General features: G+C 46.5%; 1 protein-coding gene across 2 annotated transcripts in view; it reads right to left on the bottom strand.

The window, feature by feature from the left end:
- The window catches only part of GALNT2 (polypeptide N-acetylgalactosaminyltransferase 2), a 179,453-nt gene that overhangs the window by 80,446 nt on the left and 75,855 nt on the right, over window positions 1-23,152 (bottom strand). For both annotated transcript variants that reach the window (XM_045087095.1, XM_045087094.1), the window contains exon 2: window positions 6,063-6,156. In XM_045087095.1, the coding sequence (XP_044943030.1) occupies window positions 6,063-6,156 (94 nt within the window). The remainder of the gene's footprint in view (window positions 1-6,062; window positions 6,157-23,152) is intronic.

Raw genomic sequence — 23,152 nt, 5'->3', positions numbered from 1 at the left:
ATAACAGCTGAAAGCATGAAAGCCAGGGTCAATACCACCACTGAGCTGATTTTGACAAGGGCGGGACTCTTACTAGTAAAGTCTAGGATACGCCCTGAAGATGGCTTCCTCCTCCCTCTCTGTATAGGTCTTAAAATCCACTAGAACACATGTTTCACAGGAAATCTCTCATTAATCCACACAGCAGAAGCATTCATTCATTATGATAAAGAAAACCTTATTAGCTAAGTATTCCATTCAGATGTTCCCCCATTGCGTGGGTAATGCCTGTTTTACATAGGAAGGAGCTGTGGCTCAAGCAGCATGACTCACCTAGGACTTGGGGAAGGAGAGAGGAGACCATCCTAACAGACACAACTACTGCGAGCACATACACATTCCCATCTAGTGCACCTGGGACAATAGGAAGGGTGTAGACAAAGGACAGCCTATACTCCCCCAGGATGAAGCTTATCCAATCTCGGTAAGAAACATGAATATACAAACTCTTCAGCACCACCAAAGTAAAAATTCCATGAACCAACTTCTGGTTTCTGCTCCAGTGTGTAAAGAGCTTGGAAGTCATCACTCCACCATAATAATAAGCAAAAAGCTGAACACAAGGCTAAAAATGAACAACTCTTCTTAGCTGGCTCAGAGAAGCGAGATCAGAGAGCACCCTGCCACCCCCAAAACTGGAGAGACCAACAGCTGAATACAGAGAATCACAATTTACTGGAGCAACAAGCTCTGGGGAAACCCCGTCTGGGTAATGAAGCCCGAGCTGTAGGGGATGAACAACTGGAGGTCCTGTGGACGAGCCCAAGAGATAAAGACTCCAGGGGTATCAGCCACAGGTGGGGGGTCCCATATGTCTGTGTTTTACCTCCAGAAGCTTCACTAGGTTTCTCATTGTGAATACTGCGAGACAGATCCCTTCCAGCTTCCAGCAGGGGGAGAAGGCAAAGGAATCATTTTGAAATATGCTAGAGCATTCTGTTTTTTGTTTTTAAATTTACTTATTTGACAGAGAGAGACACAGTGAGAGAGGGAACACAAGCAGGGGGAGTGGGAGAAGGAGAAGCAGGCTTCCTGCTGAGCAGGGAGCCCGATGTAGGGCTTGATCCCAGGACCCTGGGATCATGATCTGAGCCAAAGGCAGATGCCCAATGACTGAGCCACCCAGGTACCCCCAGAGCATTCTGTTCTTAACAATGCCTGCCCTCAAGGGAAACTATTCTACCACAGCTAACCTACTGGGAGTTTATCAGATCCTAACTAACCTGGGGAAAGGGAAATAGTCAACTTCAGCCTGCCCCTAGCCTTCTACATGGAGGAAGGGAACTAATCTTTTTTAATTACCTCTAGCCACCTAGTCCCACCTCTGTGGGAGAGAAACTGAGAAGCATTTGTGAAGGTGACAGCCCAGGACACAGACCTATTATAGGAATATCAGTGTCCCCTCTCCCCTCTAGAACTTAACACCACATCACTAAAGCCCTATTTCCTGGAGTTCCTTTCACCTAGCACATCATACCCAGTGTTGAAGAAAACCTTACAAGGATAATAAAAAGCTAAAAAAACATAGCTTGAAGAGAGACAAAGCAAGACTCAGATATGGCAGGGATGTTGGAATTATTATACCAGGAATTTAAAACAACCATAATTAGTATGTTAAAAGCTCTCATGGAAAAAGTAGACAACATGGAAGAACAAATGAATAATGTAAACAGAGAGATGAAAATTGTCTTAAAAAAATCTTAAAGAATTACTGGAGATCAAAAACACTGCAACAGAAATGAAGAATGGGTCTGATGGACTCATCAGTAAACTAGACACCACTGATGGAAGATTCTTTGAGTCTGAGGATAAGTCAGCAGAAACTTCCAAATAAAAAAGCAAAGATTAAAAAAAAAAAAAAAAACCTGAAAAAAATCAGAACAGAGTACCCAAGAAATGGTGGGCAACTACCAAGAGTGTACACACACAGGTAATGGGAATACCAGAATGAGAAGAATGAGAGACAGGAATAAAAGAATTATTCGAAGTGATAATGACTGAGAATTTCCTCAGATTAATGTTAGACACGAAAACACAGCTCCAGAAATCTTACAGAATACCAAGCAGGATAAATAACAAAAACAAACAAATAAACAAACAAACAAAAACACAAAAACAAAAACTATACCTAGACATAGCACATTCAGACTGTAGAAAATCAATGATTTTTAAAAAACTCTTGAAAGAAGACAGGAGGGGGGGAATAGCTTTAGAGAAACAAAGATTAGCATTCTATCTAACTTCTCATAAACCATGCAAGCAAGAAGAGAGTGGAATGATGTAACTAAGTGCTGAGAGAGAAAAAAAATGCCAACCTAGAATTCTATACTCTGAAAATAATCTTCAAAAGTGAAGGAGAAATAAAGACTTTCCCAGACAACAAAAATTGAGGCAATATGTTGCCAGTAGACCTGTCTTGCAGCTTCTTAAAAGAAGCTCTCCAGAGAGAAAGAAAATGGTATAGGGCAGATCTCCATAATGTAAGTAAGAACATCAGAGAAGTAATAAGTGATGGTAAAATGACAACTTTAGTTTTCCTACTCTTATTTAGTAGGGAACAGTTTGTTCAAAAAAAATAATAGCAACAATGTATTTGATTATGTATGCTTATGTACATGTCTATGTACACACATATATGTGAAATGAAGGACAGCAATGATACAAAGAACGAGAGGGAAGGATTCTTAATATTTTGTTATAAGATACATTAACTGTGAAGAGGGATAGTGCTATTTGAAATTAGAGTTGGATTCATTGTAAATATATACTGCAAACTCTTGAACAACCACTAAAAGTGAAAAAATAGGAGAGAAAAATGGAATTATATAAAATGTTCAATGACAGCTACGGAAAGCAGAAGAACGTGTAGAAGACAAAAATAGGAACAAAACAAGGGCAAGTAATAGAAAAGAGTAATAAATATCAAGACAGCTATATTAACAACTACTTTAAATGGCAATAGTCTAAATATACAATTAAAAGACAGTGACTGTCAGAATCGATCAAACAAGACCCAACTGACTATATGTTATCTACAAGAAATCTACTTCCAAAACAGAACGCACTAAGCCCAGAAGGGTTCTCTGGTGAAATCTATCAAACATTTAAGGAATAAACCATACTAATTCTCTATAATCTCCTTCAAAATATAGATGCAGAGGGAATACTTCCTAACTCATTCTATGAAGAAAGCATTATCCTAACAACAAAACCAGATAAGGCCATTACAAGAAAATAGCAAACCAATATCTCTTATGAATATAGATGCAAAAATCAGTAAAATATTAGCAAATTAAATCCAACAGTGTACAAAAAGAATTATACCATCAAGTAGGATCTAACATATGCAAGGCTGGCTCAACATGTGAAAATCAATCAATGTAATCCCCTTGACAAAATCCAACTCATTCATGATAAAAACTCTCCACAGACTAAGAACAGAAAGAAAACTTCTTCAGCTTGATAAAGAACATCTACAAAAAACCTGGAGCTAACTTCATACTTAATGGTGAGAAACTAGAAGCTTTCCTACTGAGATCAGAAATATGGCACCACTTTCCAACACTATACTAGAAGTCCCAGTTAATGCAATAACAATAAAACAAGGAAACAAAAAAGTATAATACAGATTAAGAAGGAAGATGTTTGCAAATGATTTGACTGCCTAAATAGAAAACCTGAAAGAATAAAAGACTCCTAGAATTAATAAGTAATTACAACAAGGTTGCAAGATACAGGGATATTATACAAAAGTCAATGGTTTTCTTATATATGAACAACGAACAAAGGGAATTTGAAATTAAAAACACAATACCATTTACTTTAGTGCCCCCCAAATGTAAATACTTTGGTATATACCTAACAAAACAGGCATAAAACTTATATGAGCAGAACCCTAAATCTGATGATAAAAATAAAAAGAACTTTAAATAAATGGAGAGATTCCATGTTCACGGGTAGGAAGCCTCAATATTGTCAAGATGTCATTCTTACCACCTTGATCATAAATCTGTCACAATCTACATCCTAGAAAGTTATTCTGTGAGTGTCAACAGATTCTAAAGTATATGAGAGGCAACAAACAAACAAACTGAATAACCAACACAACATTAAAGAGAAAGAACAAGGTAGGAGGCCTGATGTTAACCGAATTCAAGAATTACCATAAAGTAATCAAGACAAAGTGGTAACTGGAAAAAGAACAGGGTAATACAGAAATGGAACAGAATTGAGAGTCCAGAAATTGACCCACATAAATAGAGTCACTGATCTTTGGCAAAGGAGCAAAGGCAATACAATGAGGCAAAGACAGTCTTTCCAACAAAAGGTGCTGGAACAAGTGCACAACCACAGGCAAGCAATAAATCAATCAATCAGTCAATCAATCAATCAAGACACAAAACTTATACATGGATCACAGACCTAAATATAAAACCAAATTATTATAAAGCATATGAAACATAATATAGGGAAAAAAATCTAGGTGATCTCTGGTATGGTGATGGCTTTTTATATAAAACATCATAGTCGTGATCCATGAAAGAACTGATAGAGCTAACCTTCATTAAAATGAAAGTTATCTGTTTTGGGAAAGGCACTGTTAAGTAAATGAGAAGACATGCCAAAGACTGAGAAAAAATATTTGCCAATGACATATCTGATGGAGGACTATTATCCAAAATATACAAAGAGTGCTTCAAATTCAATAAGAAAATGAGCAATCCACTTAAAAAAATGGTTGAAAGACCTGAACAGATACCTCCCCAAAGAAGATAAACAGAGCATAAATGAATATATTAAAGAACTCAGTATCATATATCACTAGGGAAATGCAAATTTAAACAATGAGATTCTACTTCCCACCTATTGTAATAGTCCAAATTGAAAACACTGAACACCAAATGCTTCCAAAGATGTGGAGCAACAGGAACTCCTTCACTGCCGGTGAGAATGCAAAATGGTACAGCCATTTTGGAAGACAGTTTGGTAGCTCCTCACGACACTGCACATAGTCTTGCTATATGGCCTAGCAGTCTTACTCCTCGGTATTTAGCCCAATGAACTGAAAACGTACATCTACACCAACACTTGCTGCACACAGCTCTTTACTGCAGTTCTATCCACAACTCCCAGAGCTTAGAAGCAACTGGGAAGTCCTTCAGTAGGTGAATGGATCAACTTTGGTCCAGACAACAGAATACTAGTCAGTGGTAAGAACAAATACATCAACGAGCCACGAAAAGACATGGAGGAAGCTTTGTTACGTATTACTACGTGAGACAAGCTGATCTGAAAAGGCAACATACTGTATGATTCTAAACATATGACATTCTGGAAAAGGCAAAACTATGGAGACAGGAAAACGATCCGTGGTTGTCAGGGACTGTGGGGAGAGAGGGACTAAAGAATCGGAACATGGAGGATATTTAGGGCAGTGAAGCCATTCCATAGGTTACTATAATGATGGATTCACGTCCACATACATTTGTTAAAACCCATCGAGTGTATACCACCAAGAGTGAATCGTAATGCAAACTATGGACTCTGGGGGACTGTGACGTGTCAATGCTGGTACCCTGATTGTAGCAGTGGACCATCTGCTAGGATATGCTGACAGTGGGGCAGGTGCACCGCATGTATAGGGCCCGAGATATATGGGAATCTCTGTCCTTTATGCACAAGTTTGCTATGAACCGAAAACTGCTCTAAAAACTAGTCTTCTAAAAAAATTTGTGAACTGATATATTATCCTGTGTTTTCTATCTTATTCTGTTTTTTTTTTTTTTAATTTCTTTCAACAAATTCTGGTCATCTCCTAGGAAACTTATTTCAGCAACCACTAATGGGCTGGAAGACCCCCAAATTGCTATAGGGCAGTGTCTCCAGCGGCCCTATGAAATCCATTCTCTATCCCGCAGGCTCCAGTGGCCACAGTCAGCTCATTCAGTTTCTGAGCAAGAGGACTTCCCAGCCACCAGCCACCAGCCCAGGGGGGGACAGGTCCCTGAGGACAGCTGCAGTACCTGGAGGGAGGGTCTCCATGCTCTGTGCTTTCTCATCCCCGTTGCTGTGATGAAGGTCTTTCTTTTTAATTGGGTCAATTTCATTCCAGTCCTCCTAAGGGGAACAAAGACAGCATATGAGTTGATCAGTTTCTCAAGCATATCTGCATTCACCAGTTCAATCAACAGTAAGTGGGAAGATGTCTATGGGCCCTGGGGATGCAAATGATGAGGGAGAGAGAATTCCCGTCTCCAGGACCTGCATCCCAGGACTTCTCAGACACTGGCGACATGAAGGGACAACAGTATGGGAATGGCCTTTTCCAAGGAAGGATTTCTACTTCCCTCTTCATTTTAATATTTGCACTGCCTAAGTGTGGGAAGGAAATACTCCGGAAATTCCCAGGGCTCTGTGGATCTGTGAAGGTAGGGAAGGGAGATGGGGAGAGTAGATTAAATAAAATTCAATAGTGGTTAAATTAAAGCCATTAAAATCAGGGTAGCTCTCCAGACATCTTAAGATGGTTTAAGGACACCCTAGGACGCAAATTCTCCCTCCAGGCCCCTCGGAGCCCTCCTCTGAGGTTGCTAAATGATTTAATTCCACTGAGCAACAGTGGAGGGAAGAGGAAGGGCCAGCCAAGCTTTTCCTAGGGCTCACTCTAATAAGACTGCCAATAGAACAGAGCTGTAAATTAAGGGCTTAATGTGAAACCAGAATAAGATATAAGCTCTGGCAGAATTTATTCAGCTCATCTGGACCAACAATTTACTCTAATCCATCAACATTAAATCAAACTAAAAAACATCGCCATGACCACAGAGCTAAATATATTTCGCAACCACTTGGAATCCAATTTCGGCAAATCGAGTAAGAAAGCCTTCTGTATATAACCCAGATCAGAAATGTCCCATGGCTAGTCATTTTCCTACCCAGACTTCTGCGAGTCCAGCATTGTCGACTGGGCGTGCCCCCCAGCAGAGGCCACCTGCACCATCCTCAGCGTTAAGCCCTCCCCTGGGGGAGACCAGACCACTTCCAAACAGCTAGCATTCCTCTGGGCCGTCACGGGCTGCGTGTTGTGCAAAAGCTGACCACCGGAGACATTTTGGCTCTTCAAAATGTAAAGTGAGATCTTCAAGGAGGGCAATCCCTGGGAGCTGGGCCAAAGCTGACATTTTCTCCAAATGCAACTTGCTCTGCCAATCATCTGCATTTTTACTCAAACGGTACAGTAATCAAAGAGAAACCATGCCTAAGCTTCTCCCTCTTGAAGCCAGCTTTCCCTTCAGCAGCTTCTTTGGGGATACAGCTGGCTCGATCACCACGGAAATGATGGGTGGGGCACCCAGGAGGATGACCCCACTGCAGAAAGAGGGGGCTGGTGAGGAACCCTCATGCCTTGGCAGTCCTAGCCCCACCCAGCCATCACAAGGCCTTTGTCCTTCAGGTGCCCCAATTGCTGGGACTTTTGAAGATTTTACCCTGCATTTTAACAAAGGTATTAAAAATGCATCTGTGTCCCAATTCAAGTATTCTTTTGCTGCAAATTTTTTTTTCAAAGGTATTCATAAATTGGCCTTTGAGATTATCTGGTTAAAAATAAACTTTCGGTTTACTACCTGCTATGACTTCGCAGCAAGCCTGGCAAACGCATGGGAAGGAGAGAATCTAACCTACAACCTTGACAATATATGGAAACATGCGGATACAAATTCAGTAAGTAATGAAGTAACCAGAGTCACGCTGTGCAGACTTTTAATTAAGCATTATTAATTCTTACTTTGCAGCTTGCTTATAGCATTCCGTGGCTAATAACTTTTTTCCCCCAGGGGCATTACACTAGCTAATGGATCAAACCATTTAACCTTGTACTTGAACAAAATCGAAAGTGAAAGTTGCTCATGGGGCCAGTGCCTTACTTTCCACGTGTGAGAACCAAGGCACCGGCTATATGGTTCGCAGAATCGACACTGGGGTCAGCCATCCACGCTTCTGTGGAAAGTAAGTGCTTCCTTCTTCCCACAGGCGGGACCGACTAGTCCACATGCAACACTCCTTAACCTCCCCTCCTGCTGCCGATCCAGCACCCCCACCACAAAGCCAGAGCGGGAGCCCAGAACGCGCCGAGAGGCTATGTCCCGAGCGGGTGAAATGATGCTGAGCCCCGCTGACAGATCCCTACTGTGCATCATGTGCTCTCGTCCCTGCCACGGTCACCCGGCTGCTTACAAGTCCTGTTTCACGAGGGGCATGTGGAGGTCAGCAAACCTACGCAGCCTGCCCACGGCGGTCACACGGAGAGCGAGAAGCTAAAGGTGGCTTCTTCCCAGTCGGGACTCCATTTAAACCAAGTGACAAGAGCCCGAGTCTCACAATATCACACGACCCCAAGGATACGTTTCTAGGAGGTCTTTCTCAAAGGACTCTTTTACCCTGGACTCCCAAGTCAAGAACTGAGAATGACCATGGTAAGCGCCTGCTCCTAGAGGAGAGTGAGGAGCTAGAGGGAGAAAAGGACCCGCCAAGGCTGCTAAAACTCAGAGTGCTTGGGAGGTGCCAAGCCCCACTCTAGACACTGCACACACCCTGATCTTCCGCACGGTGCTCTGGATAGCCCCATTTTACAAATGAGGAGGTTGAGGCACTGAGAGCTTACGTAGCACAAAGGACACAACAAGGCTAGATTCGAACCCAGGGGATTTAGTATTGGTTCCGTGGTCTCAATCATTCTACTGTACTACCTTTAGATAAAACATCTTCCCCCTCTACCAAGCAGACATACACAAGTAAAGCAAAACAACGTATTAACCATGCATCTCACATATGTCTGATCACTGTAAATGCCTGATCATTCAGATCACTGACTGGTTCACTGCCTACGACAGCGGCTGCCTGTGTAGGACCTGCCACCTGTCAACAGCTCACCCTTCCAGACACCTGTCATGTTCCACTCTTTCCCATAACCCTGACCCATGGCCTTTGCTGGATGGAAGACAGTCTCCAGAGACATGGTGGGGACCAGGTGGCTTTACCTTGGCCAATCGTGCCTGATGGGGTGCAGACAAGCATCCAACGATGATGGCACAGGGTCACATACCCTGAAGACTGCGGGGGCAGGGCAAGCTGGGGGTGTCAAGAAGGCTCTGAGAATCCTGTGTGCCAGAAGCGACACCTTGGCAGAGATCTGAGAGGGTCAAGAATTGACCTGGTGAGATGAAATGATGGGGGTCGGGGAGATGAAGGTTGTGACAGAGGGAACAGCGTGGAAGATAGAAAACAGACACGGACGTGGCAAGATACTGAGACTTGAGACTTGGTTCCAGAAACATCGCTTTGGCTGTAGTGTAGGGAGCGCATGGAGGGGACAGAAGAGAGGCCAGGGGGCCAGTAGGGCAATGCAGCAAGGGACCATGGTGAGCCGCTCGGATCTGGGTCCCAGAGATGCGGAGAGGAGGTCAGCACAGCCGTGGGGCAGGGATTGGAAGGGGAGAGCAAGAAGGAAGGAAGGAGTCAGAGCTGCAGGTTTCCTGCATGTTTGGACAGGAGGGTCACTCCTGCTGAGGAACACGAACAAGTGGTGTGGGAGGGGTAAGGAGCGGCGCCGGGAAAGAGGAATGAGTCTGCTTGGGAAATTTGGGGGTTCCTGCGAGATACCAAGAGGTAGCTGGCAAACACAGGAAGACACGTGGTTGCAGCTTTGGAAAAGCAGGAGACCACGGAAGCTGCTGGTGAGTGTGTGAGAGCATCCGGGAGGGGTGGGCCGAGTGAGAACGGGGTCCCAGACGGGGGGTGGGGGGCAGGGGATGCCAACACCTTAGGGGCAGGCAGGACACACGGCGTGTTGGGAAGAGCCGGGACCCAGGAGCTGGAGCCTCGGGGTCTAGCCACGGGGGTCTGAGGAAGCCACCAGCCTCTGTCCACTGGGCCACCGGGCTGAAGGTCGCACAGTTCCTGCTGGCCCTAAGCATTCCTGGGGACCAGATGGAGCCAGCACCTTCTTATACATTCTACCGATTACACATACATTTGGGGTCCGAAAGCACTTGAGGTCCCTGGAGGGCAGGAGGGCTCTGAGGGTGGCACTGCTCCTGTAAGTTTCCTAACAACAGAGCTGGGAAAAATCGCCCCGCTGCTCGCTCAGACGGATCGGCCCGGCCTCGTCCACTCTGCAGAGGAAGCATTTCCTTAGAGCAACTCCCCGCCATACAGCCACATACACTGGAGGACTTATGTACACCCGCGGAGTCTCGCTTCACAGGGGAACGTGTGGGACGGACACTCGGAGAGGCCTCTCGTGCCCAGGCCCGCCGACAGCCAAGACGTGCCACCAACTGATCCGTCTGTCTGTTCCCCGGTAAGAGCAAATGACGCGGTGGCAGACAGGTCCTCTTCCCAGTGGCAAGGGTAAACTGCTGAGATGAGAGGAGCAATGATGTGAGGGACGCCGGGTCAGGAGTTGCAGGGAATCCAGAGCCCGCGATCTGGTCACCCTGCTCTGCCCAGGCCGCAGCCCATCTCCACACCGTCCCCTCCCGCCCTCTGTGGGGGGGCTGTGATACCGCATGCACAGTGACTAGCCCGCAGACAGCCCATGCTGCTGACCAGCGTGGGCAAGGGTGGGCTGGGTGGTTCTGGCCCCACCCGGGGCGCTGGCTGGGATGTCTGAGCAGAGGCCGGCCGACCCCACCAGGCCGACCCCACCAGCCACCGGGGAGCCGAGGAAGCCGCCACCCCCACCCGACTTTACCATTTAAAGCACACCATGGGGATGACCTGCAGGGCCTCGCCCGAGGCACGAGACCTTCTGGGCCCTCTTAGTGGGCGTGTGAGCCAGAGCGAGCGCAAACCCAATTTCCTGTCCTCCTACTTACTGACCGACCTGCGCTCGCAGCCTCCTACTACTCGTACTTGAACTCGGTGAGTTCTTGTACAGTCTGCACAAGCTCGAGATGAGCACTTTGCCCGCACTGTTCCTACAAACATGCGCGACAGACAGGGTCTATTATCGCCTGGAGCACAGATGAAATTAAATCAGGCCGGGAGACGGATCGGATGGAAGGGAAGGGCTGAGCGACGTCTGTTGACCTCCCGCAATTAGAGAGCACAACGGCCAAAATCATCCTTTTCCCAAAAAGATAAAAGAACGAGCTTTAATAAAACGGTGTTCCTTGCAGAAACAGTAGCTCCAATAGGTTGGCTGACTGAGTAGTTACGAAAATTAATTAAGTGTAAATACAGCTTTAGTTATTAAAAGACGGTTCTCCCACCATATTCCCAGTCTGATCGATCTGTGCTTCAAAACAAGAAGAGATAAATACCAAGTGGGCTTGGCTTTTGCTAGAGACAGACGTCAGTGTGCGGAGGTGGGTGAGGAAGCAGAAGAGCCCGAGCAGGGGGAGCAGAGAGGGTCAGCCTTTCACCTGCGAACAGACTGTCATCGGCGCGTTCAGGGCACTGTTTCATCCCTGTTTCCTGCCCCAGATGAGAAAAGCGACCCAGAAGGGCTAAGTGACTTATCGTGTTATCAGCCACTGCAAAACAAGCTCCCTCCAAACCGAGAGGCTCAAAACAAGGAACATTTATTATTTCCCAGTGCGTCTGAGAGTCAGGGATCCGGGTGGGTCTGGCTCATGGTCGCTCGGGAGGCTGCCATTAAAAGATGTCAGCCGAGGCTTCCACTGTCCTAGGGTCTGAATGGGCTGAGAGGCTGTTGCCAAGATCGTTCACTCACACAGCTGCTCGTTAGTGGCCACAGTGCCTTACCACGGAGTCACACGTGGGGCTGCTTGAGTGCCCACACAACATGGCAGCTGGCCTCCCCCAGAGGAAGAGATCTGATAAGACAGGAAGGCTGGGGGAGACAGACAGAGGGAGAGGGGCAGACAGCAGGACTCCTTTCATAGCTTGGTCCTAGAAACCAGATGCCATCACATTCTGTTGACTAGGAGGAGCGCCTCACTACGTCCAGCCCACAGTCAAGGGGAGAGGAATGAGATCCCACATTTTGAGGAAAAGACTGCCAAACAATCGGTGAGGATTGTTTGGTGGCTCTAAAACCACCATGTGTGTGAGTGGCAGAGACGAGGCAAGAATATTCCACGGGGAGACAGGACACTGCTGGGACCCAGTCAGTTAGTTACCCACACATGGGAGCCGCGAAGGGTCGGGGGTCCAAGAGATGAGTCACGGCAGGGTCAAGTCAGCCCAGTAAAAAATGTTACTTCATTTCACATTGACCTCTTGTCTATGGGCCAATATACAGACTAACACCACTTGTAGTAACATGTTTGAATCATGAACCACAGCCGAAGCAAACACGCTTACACACGTAAAACAGATGATGAAGGTCGGGGTATACTGCGGACTCAGCAGAGGCTGTCTCCATAAATTTTAAACAGCTAACATTGTATTTGTTAGCAGAGATAAAAATATCACGGTGGAAAAAAAAAAGAAAATAAATAGGTTGTTTTTAATCTCCCGTTACTGAAATGTATTTTGTCACTGTTAAATTATTTCAGCCAACTAGACCATATGCTCAGAGGCAGATGAAGTAACCAAAAATACCATATGAATGACTACTTGATTTTTTCCTCATCAACTGTCTACTTCCTACTGTTACTTAATGACTGTTTAGCGATCATGACCGCCACAACCCAGCCGTACTAGAATATTCGAGTTCCATGAGGGGAGGGGGGAAGCCAGGTTGCCAGATCTGTTAAAAAGATGTGATCATTTATATTTCCACAGCCCACTAAATTGTTTACTTGAAAGCAAATTGTTTAAAGAGCAGACTTCGTTTCCTGCTAAAGACCAGGACCTCCCAAACCTCAGCACTCTCACGATGAACTGAGCCAGAGACAGAAGGACTATTTACTGTTTCTAATTCTTCAGGGTGGGTATCCCACCAGATTAGCACAGAGGAATAATTCCTAGGTCTTCTTACGAGAGGATGAAAAAACCTGCTGATATAAGGTGTCACTGATGAAACTTTATGTTCCAGACAGGGTTTGTGACCCATTAAGAAAATGATAAATTAATTTCAACTCACTGGGAAACAGAATGCTCAGGGGAAGCCTCCTTAGCTAGGCTAGGAGTCAAGTCACTGTGAACCATGACCAAACTTCGGTTAAAACCAGAAGCCTCTACCCTACAAACACTGACATCAATGCATTTATAAAAGAGACGGTTTCTAGAACACTGTATATCAACTATGCTTAATAACTTCTTTTTAAATCAAAGCAATGAGGCATGAAAACAGATGGGGGGGACAAAAGATTTCTACTTCTAAGTAAGAGTTCCCACTGAAAACCTGAAGAGTATTCTCTTCCTTCCTAATCGTCATCAGAACAGGAAGGGGACGTAATATACTGTAGAGACCAGAACAATGCTGGCTCAGTCACTCGACCATTTCTGAACACGCATTTTGTACACACGCACCAATGAGAATCCCTGACGCCATATTTCATCACTTGGGGAAAGCAAGTCAAACAAGCTGGATGAGGAGGAAAAGCTCAGGGGACCTTCCAAAGGCAGCCTCCTGACAGTTTCCATAACCTTTATTCAGGTTAACTATCAAAAGATAGGAAGCAGGGGCCTGGGTAGCTCAGTGGTTTAAGCGTCTGCCTTCGGCTCAGGTCACGATCACAGAGTCCTGGGATCGAGCCCCGTGTCAGACTCCCTGCTCAGTGGGGAGCCTGCTTTTCCCTCTCCCACTCCCCCTGCTTGTGTTCCCTCTCTCGCTGTATATCTCTCTCCGTCAAATAATAAATAAAATCTTAAAAAAAAAAAAAGACAGAAAGGCCAAGTCTCCCGGCTTTCTCCAAGGCTGGTCCTTGCCCCAGCATGGGGATGAGAGTCAAAACGGGCATTTTTCAGAAGCTCCCCAGGCAGCTCTAATGCACAGTCAGGGTGGAGAACCATTAGCTTCACTGAGGTACTTACAAGTTTTCCCACTCATTTCTTTAGCCGAGTTCACGAAACTCAGTGCTGCTAAAATGTAAGAGGCAAATTTCTACTGCGGGTTCAAGTCACAGGCTGCTTCATACATAATCACTGGCTCACAAATAAAGAAATACAATATGATAAAGGTCACTGTTTTGTTTATGGTCCAGTGGAGTCTCAGGGAAACGTGGGCGGGTGAGAAATATCACGGGGCTACCCTTTATTTGGGAACTATGACGATCAATTGGACTGAAGTCATGAGCTTTTCACCTGGCTTTTTAGCTTCTCTAACGTGCAGAGGGCCAGGGCCGCCAGACTGAACACTCATTCCATACACAGTCAACTGCCTTAACTTAGTCAAAAATCTTCCGTTGGAAGCCCTGTGGCCACGTGCAGATGAAATGTCCATTGGTGACCCCGCCCACTCAATCCAGAAACTCTGGAGCCTAAGATGCGATGAGGAAAGGTTTGGGATGGGTCATGGGCAGGGCAAATGGACCCTGGTCCCTATCACCTTGAGCAGCTCAGGGCCCTCGAGTTTCTAATATGCAACACAGAAATGTAAAGACCTCTCTATCCCACCCCACAAGATCTAACAGGGCTCCAGTGGACTGTAAGGCATTAAACAAGTTAGACACCAAGTCCCATCACTGAGAACATCACACTTGCCTTCTTCCAATCGGAGGGACCTGCCTTCGCCCCTCTTTCTCCTTCATTACTCAGGCTACTGAACGTCCTCCTTCCTCCCGGTCATTAGCTCGTTCACTGACTTGCTAACATGTAGACATGTTACTTCTGTGATTTTCCTTCCCTAAACCCCAAACCTCAGTCTCATCATGAAGAAAACACTAGATAAATAAACACTAGATAAACCCCAAATGCGGGATTTTTAAAATTTTTTTTTTTTTACCAAATCCTTGACCAGGAAGGACTCTTCAAAAACCACCAAGGTCATCAAAAACAAGGAAGGCTGAGGACCGTCATGGCCCAGGGGAGCCAAAAAAAAGATTGGACAACCCATTGTAACGTGGGATCTGGGCAGGTACTGGAAAAGAGAAAGAACATTAGGGAAAAACTCAAGAAATCTGAATAATGTAGGGACTTCAGTTTATAATAATGGATCGGTATTGGTTCTTTAATTATAATGCATGTACCATACTAATTTGAGATAGTCCCCACAGGGGAAACTGGGTACAGGGTATATGACAATCACTGCACTTGTGTTCCCAGTTTTTCTGCAAATCTGAAACTCTTCTAAAAAAGTTAAAAAAAAAATCTTAAACTAAATGCGTGCATAGATCTTATTTACATAAAAGGAAAATAATTACATTAAACACTGCTGGTTCAACATCTGTCAACTATGTATTTCTAGGGTGCCTGTCAATTTTTAATAGCAATTTTAATTCCACTCCCTCTCCCTGCAGGGAGCTAAGGTGTGAATCTCTTGATAAATGCTGATTTTAGACCAATTTTTGCAATGAGACACAGAGCCCAGGAGCAATCTATTTCACACCACAATTCTCTTTTCAAGAGCAATCAATCCACCCTAAACTCCCATGCTCACAGTAGATGACCAAAGCAATAGGTGGCCCAGAGCAGGTGGGAAGCACAAGGCAGACTATTAACTTGCAGCTTTTCCTCATTCCTGCTTCTAAGTAAGAGTTTATGAAGCCAGACGGCTCTCGGCTCTCGGGCCAGGTCATAAACATTCCCAAACGCAGGAGCTGCAGGCCTCTTAATACGGAGACACGGGCTAGCAGAATTAGAGCCCATAAGTTAGCTGAGCACCTGCTATTTTAAGGAGCTGTTTATGACCTCATCTTTTATCACTTGATCTGATTCCACCTTTTTCTTCCTGTAAACAGAGAAACAGCTTCTCCTATTGGGTGGGGGGCAGGGGGTCTCAGACAAAGCCCCTTCTTCATGGCTGCTCTCTTTCTTGTTCCGGAATTTTCAACATTAGCTAAAGCAGTTTCTCTTACTTTAGGGAAATGATGAATTGCAGCAACTTGACAAGAAAATGTCTTTTTTAACAAAACAAAAATGTATTTTAGAAAATTACTGGGATGCCTGGGTGGCTCAGTCAGTTAAGCGTCTGACTCTTGATTTTGGCTCAGGTCATGATCAGGGTCATGGGATCGAGCCCAGCATCCGGGCTGTACTCCAGGGAGTCTGCTTGAGAGTCTCTCTCTCCCTCCGCCCCATCCCCAGTCACGCGCCCACGCCCTAAATAAAATCTGAAAAATAAAAGAAAATTATGTTCCCGTGACTTTTGCAAAGACCAGTTGTATATTAAAGTTAGGAAATCCTGATTTCCAGTAGACAAGAAAAAAGTGGGAACAGAAAGGTTATGGAGGCAGGTGGCACGGCACGGTGTGCAGCAGCCGGCAGGGACAGACAGGTGGCATCCCGGTCAGCCTTGTCCGGCTGAGATTCCCCCCTCGCCGCTACGTCCCACACCCCTGCCACTGCCCCGCCTTCCCCCACCACAGTGGCCACCAGGCTTCCTCCAAGCTCGGCAGCACCCTGACCTGGGTGTCGATACCCTGGTAGCTTCGGCTCCCGGATGTATCTCATCTCGCAGAACCGCGTCCCAATGCTCCCCTGTCATCAGCAGGTGCCGCCCCCTGGCCCATTTGCTGAACCATTTATGACTGGTTCCTTCCTCGCTCAGCTCTGTAACCACCGGAGTCGGAACTCTCTTAGGGGAAATCCTCCATGGACATCAGACCCATTTTGAATGGGTCCTAGAATGATATGCTAAGGGCTCCAAGGGGGCCTGGGGTTATGAAGTAAATGGAGAATTTGAAATTATGTTTCTTGCCTCCCCCTTATGGAATCACAGGTCATCAGAGTCAGAAATCACCGGTAGCCCAGGTCAGGGACACCTGGCCAGGTATGAGCGGGAGGGATTCTCTCCTGTTAAAGCCTCACCCACACCAAGCACGGCGGGCTGGTCTTCTCCTGACTGCCCAGCGAGCGGGACATAGCCATTCTGCCCCCAGCCCCGGGTTCCCCTTATAGTACATTCCCCGTGCCCCTCGATGGAAGTTCTCTCCATCCAAGCACAAATGAGGTTTCCATTCCCTTTTCTTTGGGGCCAATTAAATTCAGAGAGATCTGATGTTGGAAAAAGGAAAGCAGGGGAGAAGTGAGGGGAGAGGAGGCGGTTCCCCCAAGCTACCCTGGGAAAGGCGGCACGGGGAGCCAAGCCCTGCACACCGCCACAACCAACGCCAAGACCGGGCAACCTGAACACTTGGAAAACATATCATGATTCATGTCAAGAACAGTAGGTAGATGATGGGGACCCACATGGGTCTTTTTAGAAAATCAGTGCATGTGGCTAGAGGACCAGAGACAGCACGTGTGAGGCACAGCTCGGAAGACGCACGTCACGGGCAGTGAAGGCAAATGAGCCCAAGAGCATCTCAGTGAGACAGTGGGAAGGAGTCTTCGGAAGTTTCTAACAAATGAGTAACAGCAAGCGGAACGATGCAGCATTTACCTAGAGTAATTTAAAATTCACTGTTCTCATTAACATTCCCTTTATCTGGGGTTCGATGCCTCTCTGCCTGCCCTGTGAACACCCCCAAAACCCTAGAATGGTTGCCCGAAATCTGCTTTTCTCACCAGGCTCTCATTTTGTTAATCCCAAGTTTTTCTTTCACAAAGCACCGTCCATCATTAGCCCATTTTATAGACAAGCAAATATGGGGGGAAAGGTGGTTGACGCGAGACCCCTCCAGACTCCCCTCAAACAGTGTTTCTTCCCGGAGCTCCAGGCTCTTTTCTTAAGACGTTACTTCCATCAGGTCACAGAAGCCATGCGGAGCATTCACATCCATCCCCTGGTGTGAGGGGTTCCGCAGCAATACTCTGCCCCCAAGGACAGGGAAAGCCCAGCCCAGCTGGGCACCATCTGCTGGCACGTTCCATGGGGGCTGGTTGCCTCCAGAACCTCCCTCCCTTCTGTGTTTTGTCCTGGGACAGGATGGACAGCTCTGGTCAGGGACAAGCTGTTTGATCCCTCGACCCCGTCACATTTATTTACACGTTCATTCTCTGCCTTCAACAGCTGGGACATTTTCCACACTATTCCAGTATGTGGTATTACAACACGGGCTGCAGATGTTCCACTCTCTCTCTCTCTTTTTTTTTTTAAAAGATTTTATTTATTTATTTTACAAAGAGAGATCACAGGTAGGCAGAGAGGCAGAGAGAGAGAGGGGAGAAGCAGGCTCCCTGCTGAGCAGAGAGCCCGATGTGGGGCTAGATCCCAGGACCTTGGGATCATGACCTGAGTGGAAGACAGAGGCTTAACCCACTGAGCCACCCAGGCACCCATGTCTCACTCTCTTCTTAAAGAGCAAAAGGAGAGACTGTAAATTAGTCCAACCTGACGGGGAAGCAACTGGGCACCACATATCAAGAACCAGGAAGACACTTACAACTTTAAGCTGAGAAACCGCATTTCTGTGAGCGTATCCTAATGAACTCACCAGGAATAAGGAACAAATCTTAGACACAAATGTTGCAGCATTGTGTCTAAGAAAAAAAAAAAAGGACGTATTCACCAATAAGAGATTAGTTAAATTATGTTATAGCCCCTCAAAAGAATATTATACAACCATTAAAAATTATAATTATAAGGATCACACAGCCATATGCAAATGCTTATAATATGTTAAACGAAAAAGCAGGAAACAAAATTTTATGTATACGATGAAACAACTATAAGAAACGACGTAGCCATATGGATTAGCCTGGAGTGAAACGCACTAAAATAAAAATGGCTGTGGCAGAGTGAAGAATAATGAGTTTTGTCTCTTCTTCTCAAACTTTCTGGCATGTTTTTAAATTACCTTCATGAATAATAAATTTAAACACAGACACGTTTTGAGGTTCGAACCTTAAACCTATCCACTGTTTTACATCACAAAAGGCACTGTGGCGGCTGGCTTTTATCTGGCCAGAGGGTAAGGATGCCACCCAAAATGCCTGGGGATATCTGTGGGGATACAGGAGCTGTTCCTAGAAATGGGTGTGACCTGGCCTCTGCTTTCAAGGCCTGAGGTCAACACACTGTTCTAGAAGCCTGGGAGGTAGCCCCTCCCCCCAAGAATGCGAAGAGTCCCTGCTGTTCTGGGGGGGGGGCGGCGGAGTGGGGGGGGCAGAGGTGTTGGCACTGCCAGTCCTATGGAGGGGTCCACCTCCTCTGCATGTATCTCTTTCCCTACTGAGTGTTCCTTCCAGAAACTGGTCAACAGAAGGTTGCGTGCTTACGGCCACTACTGGCACCAACCTTCTGAATAAGGGGCACGCTGGGCCCTAACGCGCAGTTCAGAGGCAAGTTCATGCGCAGAGAGAAATCAAAGCATGGCTCTTCCCCCCCCGCTGCCCGTCCACGGCCCGCCTGCCCGTTGCTCTAGTGCAGAACTCGAAGGGGATGGGAATGACAATGGCAGTGATGACACCTCCACAGAGCAGACATTTATAGAGAGCTTCCTAGGTGCCAGGAGCAGTAGGGTCGCTACATGGACACTCTTTCTATCATTCTGGAGAGGTAGTATAAACGCCCCCATTCAAAGACAGGAAAATTGAGAACAAACACAGAATTGAGCGTCTGTGGCAAACAGGCAGCACATCCAGGGTCACACCAGGGTCTGACCAGCCCAGGCTCCCTGCTCCATCCACACACCAGGTCAGGTCTGGGATGGCCTGGCTGACTTGGCACCCGCCAAGGTCGTTAGAATGGAAGCAACTCCAGCTCATCTAGGTAAAGCGTCCGGCTCGCAGTCTTTGAGACAGGAACCGGGGATGCCCATCCTCCTCTTACTCTCATTAAATTTCAGAAAACTACAATCTTACACTAACATTCCGTTTCAAAGGCTGCTTTCCCTACTCACACGCTTTATCTCATTTAATCATAATGGGAAAGCTGGGGAGAAGGCCATCTGCGGGAGGCTTGGGCTTTGCAGGCAAATTCAGATTCCAGATTCCTGCTCTGGAGCTCACAGCAACAGGAGTCATGTTTTCCACCCACGGCGATGCTCAAGAATTAAATGAGATAACGTGCATGATGATGATGATGATATCGGCAGGGCCGGACACACAGCAGGTTCTCAATAAAAACGAGGCCCAAGAAATCACCTGAGTTACCCATGACCTCATTGTTACTGATAACCTGTCACGAGCCTTCTGTCCACTGTAGACCTGCAGGCTGTGAGAATCAGGAATGGCCACCAAGCTGTGCCGACTACACAGAACTCATTCCAAGTGGTGCTTGTAGATCACCTCTACTGCACACTGAGGTCTGAGATATTAACCCTCTTTTATTTTTTTTTTAAGATTTTATTTATTTATTTGACAGAGAGAGATCACAAGCAGGCAGAGGCAGACAGAGAGAGATAGGGAAGAAGCAGGCCCCCTGCTGAGCAGAGAGCCCGATGCGAGGTCCCAGGACCCTCAGATCATGACCTGAGCTGAAGGCAGATTTAACCCACTGAGCCACCCAGGAACTCTCAACACTCTCTTTTGACATGGCTTCTTTTTTTTTAAATGCTGCATTCCAAAGAGCCTTATGACCTGCTAATTTACCCTCTGGAGGCCAAAGATTCATGTGCCCATTGTCTTTGAAACAAGAAAGAACTAGATGCAAATCCAGTTTCTAGAACTTTCTAAATGACCATCTCTCTAATTCTTGGTAGCATTATCCAGAATGCTAGCCTCCAAGAGGATCAGAGCAGCTGTACCTAAACAGAGCAGATGCTTAGACACAGGAGCCTCACTGCAACACCTTGAGGATGTGGTGGACCAGATGTACCGACATCCGACATGCCGGAAGGAATGCACTAGGAAGTTGGCTGGCTTATGTGGCTGTGACAAACGGCAAAGTCCATCTGAGTCAAAATCAAGCAGGACATGCAAACTCACTTTCATTCCTGTGTACACAAGTTAATGCAATAGTACTAGAACCTTGAGGCTTACCAGCAAAACCAATGATCTGCGAGTGCCGGGAATTTTTAACTTTTTAAGTGATTTTGCTAGTGGGTCTGTCTTACCAAAGGTTTCTACCCCATCTTCTTCCAAAACGGATTGGGTAGCTTAAAACAAAAGACCTAATGAGCAACACAAAGGAGCTGGGACACAGAGACTGAGGAAATGGGGAAGCGAGATGCTGAGGTCGACTTGAATTACAACTCTGAGCTTCCCAGGGACAGATGTAAAAGGAGTAACAGGAACGAACACTAGGGTGTAATAAGCATCAGTTACCAGCTAGGAAAAATGGATACAAGTAACCTGTCAAAGGCAAAACGCCAGGTGATCCAGTCAGTGTCTCCATTCAGCCCAGATCCAAAGGCTGCCCTTCAACAAACTGCATTTTCAGCTCCCAAATGAAGTCACAAGTACCTTAAGAGAGACCTAATTTCTGCGGCAAAATCCTAAATCTGTCTTGAAAGTCACAGATCTGAGAAATGGCCTGCGGTGGGTAACACATCTGGGCTCCTCCTCTTGAGGAAGCTGGAGGAGAAGGGCCCTCCCCTCCTGGCCACTGGGGGAGGCCCTGTGACCCCCTCTGGCCAATCGGATGCTGCAACCACAAGGAAAGAGGTGGGGCTTGTAAGTGCAGGTGCCTATACTTGTCCTCTCAGGACATAGCCCCAGGGGCCACCAGGCTGCAAGGAAGCTGAGTGAGGTTCCCGGCACTTAAACCTGGCCATTTGGATACGGAAACACCCCAGGCCACAGCCAGTAGCACTGTGGGACATGTGAGTGAGGCCATCCCGGACCAGCCAGCCGAGCCCTCACTTGGCTGCAGGGACACACGTGAGCCCCGGACCCGGAGACACTGGCTGCAGCATTGTCCCACAGGGTCATCAGGAGTCATAAATCATTCCTGTTTAGGCCACTATGCCTCAGCAACAGATAACAGACAAGGATGTGGAATGAAATAATACAGGAAATCCTCAATGACAGCTGACAGAAAACAGGAAGCAATTTTCCATAGCTGCTGCCCATAAAACTGTGGAAGCACATGGAAGGGCCGTTCAGTCACAGGATTCTAGACAGAGCAAAGCCACTGCCGTCCACACCGTCGGGGCTAACAGCCCCCATTTGAAATATCATACATGCCCTTCAGTCAGTATAAAAAAGGATCCAGGAAAGCCAGTGCATCAGCAGGTCTGAGTTTCTGAGCTTCTGCAGCCACCTCAGATAGAGCCAGTGGATTCATTTAACAAGTCTGGTTTAGGGGCGCTTGGGTGGCTCAGTGGGCTAAGCCTCTGCCTTTGGCTCAGGTCATGATCCCAGGGTCCTGGAATGGAGCCCCACATCGGGATCTCTGCTCAGCAGGGAGCCTGCCCGCCCCCCTGCCTGCCTCTCTGCCTACTTGTGATCTCTGTCTGTCAAATAAATAAATGAAATCTTAAAAAAAAACCCAAAAAACATAACAAGTCTGGTTTAGAATGCTTACTGCAGGCCAGGTCCTTTGCTAGCCAGGAGAGATGGAGAGAGAACAGTGCATGGTCAGGGCCTGTCCTCAAGAACATCACACAGCATTCTTGCTGAATACAAGGTGTGCCCGGTGATCGTGGGCACATCTACGCCCTCCCTCAGGCTCAGCTCTTATCTGAAGAATGGGGACAGCAGCCGATGGTCGCCATACGGGATTTCTTGCATAATACCTGATGCATACTACGTATTTAATTACCTTACTATTGTTATTAACACTGTTATTAATACTGCAATCCTGAAACTAATACAACAGCCCTCTGCTGTGATATGGAAGATGGGCTGGAGAACTCTTCATTGGGATGAAATGAGGAGGGACCTTTAGAATTTCTTTTAAAAGATTTTTATTTACTTATTTGACAGAAAGAGAGAGAGAGAGCAAGTGTGCACGTACAAGCAGGGGGAGGGAGAAGCAGCCTCCCTGCTGAGCAGTCAGCCCAATGAGGGCCTCGATCCCAGGACTCTGAGATCATGACCAGTGCCAAAGGCAGACGCTCAACCAACTGAGCCACCCAGGCAACTGAAGAGGGACTTTCAGATGCCAGCAGGTATCCTGGAGAAAAGAGACGAAGATCTGACCAGTGAGCAGAGGCTTAGGACACTGGCCCAGAAGATGGGGAAGAAGCACCTGGTTGGGCAGCTCCTATAAAAA

Source organism: Mustela putorius, unplaced genomic scaffold, assembly GCF_011764305.1.
Source record: "Mustela putorius furo isolate JIRA1106 unplaced genomic scaffold, ASM1176430v1.1 tig00001033_pilon_pilon_pilon, whole genome shotgun sequence".
In the NCBI taxonomy this organism is placed as follows: domain Eukaryota; kingdom Metazoa; phylum Chordata; class Mammalia; order Carnivora; family Mustelidae; genus Mustela; species Mustela putorius.
This window is presented reverse-complemented; position numbering and strand designations above follow the sequence as displayed.